Source organism: Athene cunicularia (assembly GCF_003259725.1).
Source record: "Athene cunicularia isolate RWA chromosome 5 unlocalized genomic scaffold, athCun1 chr5_part3, whole genome shotgun sequence".
Taxonomy (NCBI): Eukaryota; Metazoa; Chordata; class Aves; order Strigiformes; family Strigidae; genus Athene; species Athene cunicularia.
Window position 1 is genome coordinate 8,310,553 of NW_020799103.1, and position 7,137 is coordinate 8,317,689.

General features: G+C 35.0%; 1 protein-coding gene across 1 annotated transcript in view; it reads right to left on the minus strand.

Annotated features, from left to right (window-relative positions):
- Nucleotides 1-2,848: 2,848 nt before the first annotated feature.
- Nucleotides 2,849-7,137, minus strand: part of LTO1 (LTO1, ABCE1 maturation factor) — a 9,133-nt gene continuing 4,844 nt past the window's right edge. The window contains exons 3-5 of the mRNA XM_026850697.1: nt 6,583-6,653; nt 5,524-5,641; nt 2,849-5,160 (exon numbers count right to left, since the gene is read on the minus strand). Of these exons, the coding sequence (XP_026706498.1) occupies nt 5,092-5,160; nt 5,524-5,641; nt 6,583-6,653 (258 nt within the window). The 3' untranslated portion in view covers nt 2,849-5,091. The remainder of the gene's footprint in view (nt 5,161-5,523; nt 5,642-6,582; nt 6,654-7,137) is intronic.

The window sequence follows — 7,137 nt, forward strand, 5'->3', positions numbered from 1 at the left end:
GTATCTAATAAAATATACAGCTTTGGCAGCTTGTGAGTAAATAAATATTAGATCCAGGCCTGCAGTTGCATGATTTTTATAAATAAAAGATTTTATTTTTAATGTTCTTTTCTTGTAACACCTTAATGCAGAGATAGGCATTAAAACTTTACATTCAAAAAGGGATGTGGATGCATACTGAACAAAAAGATGTCAACAGAACAGGATTTGTGCATTTACAACCTTGAAAATTCAGATCTCTTTCTGTGGACCAACTCATGTATCTTAAAAGGCTACTAGTTCTTACTTTAAAGCACTGGGGAGTATTAGGGAGCAGGCAGACCTCTGACAGATGATCTCCCTTTGTTCCAATATGGGAAGCTGTATTTTCAGCCAAAGTGTAAATAAGCATTCATAAATACATCAGAGGGCTCAAACTCTTGCACCTCTTCATAAAACCTATATAAACTTTGGAGCTCCTAATTTTGTCTCAACGTAACCTATTTAAAAGTAATAAAAATGTGCTACCTTTCTAGAAATCCTAAAGACAAAATGTGTACTTTACTCATCAAAAATAATCCTATAAAAACAGTGTTTAAACCAGTCTTTATTTTTCTTCCTCTAACTGCTGTATAGCCACAAAGCTAGCAACATGAGTTTGCACAGGTGCTATGTGCACATTAGAACACACTATTGCTTATGTATTTCATACCTCAATCAGATCAAAAAGTCACATAAGCAAATAAAGCATGCCAAACTGGGAAGCCAGACTTTCCTTACACATCCACATGTAAATTATCATAACACTGTTTCAGAAAAACAACAGGATTTGAATGAGCCAAACTTCTCCTACAGGGTTGATTTTTAAGTGAACAATTTTTCTGATTTCACCCATTTCTGCTGAATTACAGATGCTCATTCAAAGCTGAAATTGATCCCCTTCACATTACAGTTTACAACAAATGGAAAAAAAGTTTGCTGCTTAATGAAGATATAAAAAGTGCTTTATTCATTATTTTTTTTTTAACTGTACTGATGTAGTACAACAACACAGATAACCTACAAAGTCAGATTTACATGTTCTAGTGAGGGCTGATTTGGTATTAGCAGCTGCTGATCCCATGGCTATAAGACAGCATTGAATCAGCATGCAATTCTGCAGAGAACAAATTTACCGCAGTCCAGAGCTCACCCTTCTCTGCTGATGCCTCAAAACTCTGTGTACTCATCACATATCATAGAAAGAAGAGTTACAAGTTCTGGACTGAAAAGACTTCAGTACACTAGCAGTAATTAGCTTCGTATCCACCTTTTAATAAAGTTCTGTATTCCACAGCTTCAGCTGAGAGATGATCATGAAGAAACAAAACAAGCCAGAACGAAGCCCAGGCAAGTCAGAAATTTGTAAATTAAATGTTTCAAACATTCCTCCCTAACTACTGAGCACTAGATTTGATAAACAGTGATATATTTTTAAGTCTTAGCAACTTAAAATAATCTTAGCAGAAATTTTCCATTAAGAAATTTCCCAGAAATTTTCTTAACAGATCAAGTATTTCTGAAAAAAAACAAATCAAACCTGTTTGAAGATATAGCACAAAGCCACAATCTCTATGTCCTACTTTATTAATAACCAGTATTATAATCTACAAGATTGCATTTCTTTTTCTATATCTTTTCTATTCAGGCTTTAAAGCAATATTTAAGTTGCACAGTCAAGCATTCAAACCAGAAAATGCTCGAGCAACCCTGGTCCTCAAAACTTTATTCAGGTCCTCTGTGCACAGATCTTCTGATAGGGTCTTTTAATTACACTTGCTTCCACCAGTCCTGACCATTCAAGACAGGATGAGTAAACAGGGTGTGAAACTAATGAAGACATTTATAAGAATTTGTTTTATTTTGTTACAGATTTCAGGAGGATGTTAATGTAACAGGACAGGTGTCAAAAGTAAAGAAACCATATGGTTATATTTCACAAAACTGAATCCCGATTTTAGAAATTCAAATAGATTTTGGTTTTTGCCCAGTAACATTCTAGCTGGCTTAAGCACACACCTTTCACAGGTGTTTGCTAACTATAATGTTCCTGATTTTCTAGGTGACTGATCTGAGAAATACAGGCAAAAATACAAACATGCAGAAAAGCTAGGTACTCAGTCACTCGTGATGTTGGCGAGAAGCACATTCTGAAGTATTTAAGCACTCAAACCACAAAATTTGGAACGAGTCACTTTAGACATCTCGCATTGGTTAAGGCAAATAAAAAATATCCTTGATGCAACCTGGGCTTTCAATAATGAATAAAAATACCCCTATAGCATGCTGTGAAGACTCCACTGTTACAGCCCTGAACATCACAGAAAAACCCACAACTCTGTTGCAGAAAACAGTTTAAAATTGGCACCGAAAGTATGCAACTACATATCCAACAGAATTTTTAACCATACCTCATTTAATAAACACCAGCAGGCCCATACAAGACATGAAACACAAGATATTCAGAAAAATACAGACTAATACAATAAGAAACTCCATCAGTGTGTACACACATATGGAGCTAAATTAAAGACCTAATAGGCAACCCTAAACCTGGCATAGCCCAGTTTGAAGTCCTGGTTGCTACAATCTTTATAGTTAAATATATGTTTATACATATACTTACATAATAATTTATTCCAATAATATTAGTTTGTTATAAATAAAATTAAAGCAATACAAGAAAATTACCCACCAAACCAATTTTCAAGATGTCATTGATCACTTGACCTGCAAAGATCCTTTCTCAGTCAAGCAAAAATAATTTTTTGATGCAATCTCTAGAGTACCACTTTGCATATAACTTTATCACACATGTCTATTGATCAAATGCTTCACAGATACTTTGAGCTCTTATATCCTTTCCCTTGCTTTTACACACATTTTTGTAAACCATGTACAAAGATTCCAAAAAAGGCTGCATTCTAAGACATAAATACTTAGACCTCCAGTGTTTACTTCTCTTTGTACTATCATTCAAAAGAACAAAACTGACTTCTTTAGACCAAGATCCAAGAGGAGTTTATTTAAAGCATGATGCATGGATTTCAACAAAAAATATTTTGAATCAAAGTTAATCACAGATGGGTATCTAGTACTTTTTATTAATTTGAAGTGAACAGGTAAAAATTTGCACAAACAGTTTTGTGGATGCAGAGACAACTTTTTCAAATTTGGATTTCTCTGAAGCGATTATGAAACCCAATTAGCTCTCTTTAGTATGCAATCTTTCTGGTTTGTGTCTATCTATTTACTGAGATAACAAGGTATGCTATTTTATTTTGCTTCTGTTTTAACATACTTGCAGTTTGGTGCTTGTTCTGATTCCCAGCGGTTTAGCTGCATAGCAATTAAGTCAACTGTATTCAGACTGACCTAAATGAAGAGACCATCAACGCTGTCACGTCTCTTGCAAGGTCTCAAATGAGAAACAAGCTCCAAATGAGTCCTACCTCAACGTTACTTTATTTCAAAGAAATGCACCATGTAATCAGAAGAGCTGTATCATGTGTACGTATGTTTTGTACTCTCTATTTTAACAACTTCTATCTATATAAATATTTGTGAACTCCTACAATTTCTTACACAACAACCTCCTCCACTAGATGGCTCTAAATCTCAACTATGTGTATCAAAGCTGTTTGATGACTTACACATGTAAGACAAACAAACAAACAAAAAGTACACCAGCAACCAGTTATTAAGAAAAGCCTCTGATGTTGGCATACTTGCACAGTCAGAACAGACAAAACGTAAATGATTATTTTGAAAGAAACTGATACATACACACCCAACTCCCTCCATACAGTCAGCAAAATTGTTTTGTTATCTTCAGAGTTCAAAATCCAAAAATTTTAGCAGAATGCACATCCTTCATATCCCGGGTGTGAATACAGAGTGTACTTTTAAAAATTCAAGTTGCTTATTTTCTTGTATAGTAAAAAAACTGTACAAGTAAAACAGAACAGAGGTCTGGATGGCATAAAGTAGTGTTGTCCAAGGATATGGCCATATTCAAACACGTCCTTCACCCCAAACACTTTACCCTGCACACAGCTTCCGATACCCATGTAAGTCAGATCTGTCTTTATGAAGCTACACTATGCCATGCAGACTTAGCCAGACACACACGTTACAACTGATAAAAGGTCTTCCAGAATTCATTTTATACCTGTATTGCAAATGGTATATGCCAAGACATCCAGCAGCCCAACCCAAAATATCTTTCAGGTAAAATAATTGATGTATTTCTCTTAAACTAACATAGTTAAATAGATTTACTGATAGCATCCATTTTTTGGAATGAGACAAAAAGAGTACATTTTCAAGACTGAAAAATAAAAAGCTATTCCTTGATAAAAGGTACTAGTAAATACAGTAAATCAGTATCACAACTCTTCTGGTAGTCATGTTTCTCTTACTGATCGCTTCAGTTGCTAGCTTTTTTGGGTTTGGGTTTTGAGGGGGTGTTAGGAGGGTTCTCGACCCCCCCCTGACTGGATCGGTCTTGCAGAACTTGTGGAAAATGCAAATTTCATGTTCTGAGCTGCAGTTACTTTATGAGCAGGTATCTTAATCTTTACATTCTGACTTCATTTGTTGTTCTATCCTTTACCCACAAAAGTGCTACCTACTGCAAAGTCTGCAGGCAACTGATTATATTTTACTTCACCTACAATATCTACACATTGTGTAAACTGAATGATCTGCATACACAGATTTTTAAGTGACATACATCCTTTAAATAAGGAAACTTTGAAAATACATGTTTTCTTTTTGAGGAATTAATCTATCAGTTCAAGGCTAATGAGGAATTAAAGCAAATATTTCTACTTAACAGGTTTACACACTAGTTTTTCAGTGATTCAAAATAAAACCCAGAGACAATAGACAATAAACAACATATGAGAAGTACTATTGCAAGTTCAACGGTTTTCCCTTTCTCCTTTAATATTTAGCACCTCTTCACTATTTTAGTTTTGTTTAAAATAAGAGTAGATAAACACTTCTCCAGTTATCTGTTCTTTTAATGTTTCTTCTTTGGTCATCCATGTTTATCTTCATCTGTTATATTCAAAATGTTAGTAAAGATCTTTCAGTACTGATTCTAAAATCAGACTGAATATTTAGCACTGAACAAACCTAAAAAAGAATACACAAGAGTGTTTCAAAGCATCTATTTTCCAAGAAGAATGCCCAACAAAACTCCCAATTCCTCCACTTCTCCTCTTCCGGTCCCAGTTGTAATTCATTGTCAAACAATATTTTCAATTTTCTTTTAAAGAATATTTATCTTTTACTTTGTATTTGCTATCAGTTGGGCAATTTTCAACTATCAAGTATTTTCACTTAATTCACTTCATTTCAGTTCTTTTTACTATGATTGCAGAAGGAGAACAATAATTGCTCTCCACAAATACTACGGTTTTGAGCAGGTTTAGAGACTAAATATTTTCAAAAATTAATACCCATATTCTGCTAAAATAACAACTTAATCCTACAAACCTGTTTAAATTTTCCTCTGATTTTTTCCAGATCTTCTTGCAGTTTATCATAGGTGGGGTCTTCATATGGGAATTTCTGAATCATCCCTATTAATGAATCCAGAGCTCTTATCCTTTTGCTACAAAAAAAAAAACAAACAGAAAAAACAATGAGCCTACTACAGAAGTTTTTTCAGTTCATCAATATGAAAATTATACTAATACTTATATATAATATATAATAATTCAGTGCAGCCCTCCATTCTTCAATTCAACTTCTCCCACCTAGCTCAGAGTGTGTATTTGATACATATTTAAGCCATGATCAGAAATTAAGCTGCAGCACAACTGACAAAAGTTTTGCTTTTAACTTACTTGCCAGAAGTTGACAAATATTCAAGAATCTTCAGAAATATTTAGATGACTGAGCAAAATTAAGAAATGCAATTAAAAAAAGCTCACCAGAACACATGTTAAAATGGCTGACAGTATTGTGGCAATTATGTCAGATAATTTAATCAAAACTGAACAGAAAAAAATTATGGAGAGAAGAATGAAAGTCCTAGAAAAATGGAGGTAGGGACATCTGGAGGTCATCTAGTCCACCTTCTGTGGAAGCTGGACTAACTTCAAAGCTAGATAAGGTTGCTCAGGGCCATCTCCAACCAGACTTTGAAAATCTACAAAGATGGAGCTTTTAGAGTCTCTCTGGACAACTTCTCCCATCACTTAGTTATGTGCATTGGAAAGGACCTTCTCCTTATGCCCCATCAGAACTTGTTTCAAATTGTGAAAGTTGCTTATTATCCTTTCACTGTGCAATTCTGCAAGGAATGTGTCTCCACCTTACCTAGCACTTCGTCTGACGTGGTACAACTAGGTATCTCCCTTGTCTTCTCTTCTGCAGGCTGAAGAAACCAAGTTCCCTTACCCTATTTTCAGTATCCCATGGTCCAGCATATGATACCACCCTAAGTGGCCCTCTGCTGACCTGTCGTCTGTTTTTTGGTGTTTCTTCAGGCAAAACTGAACAGCATAATTTGAAACAGTATTAAAGGAACAGTAATTTTTTTTACCTTACCTGTTCTTCTCATCCGTGCACTTCTGGAGCAGACACTGCCACGTCAGTGCAAACCCAAGGTAGCTGCCAATCTGCAAATTTATAAGAATGTCATGAGGGAAAAAAAAAACCAAACAACATGCAGCGGATATACTCAAACAGAAATAAAGCACTACATTGTATCCAATTCTTCAGGAAACAAATCACTGGATATAAACATGTTTCTGCACTGGAAAGTTCAGTAAATTAAGTAAGGTAAACGAGGGCTGTGTTACACATTACAACAGTCAGAAAACTTCCTGTAAGAATCTATTTAGCATAGGCAAAAATATTTAAAATGCAGCATAAAAAGCAATTCTGAAAAAAACCAGACATACTTTATGTGTTTTGAACCCTCAGATTTAATAAAGCATGGTAGTAGGGAGACAGTTAGAAAACAACTTATTTAACATGTTTTGGTAAGTATTTATTTTTGCAGCACTGTCAGTTTAAGCAGCCCACACACAGCCCAACAAAAAGGTGTACCAGCTGGACAGAGAGAGCTACCAAAGAGGAAACCACACTTCCCACCCACCC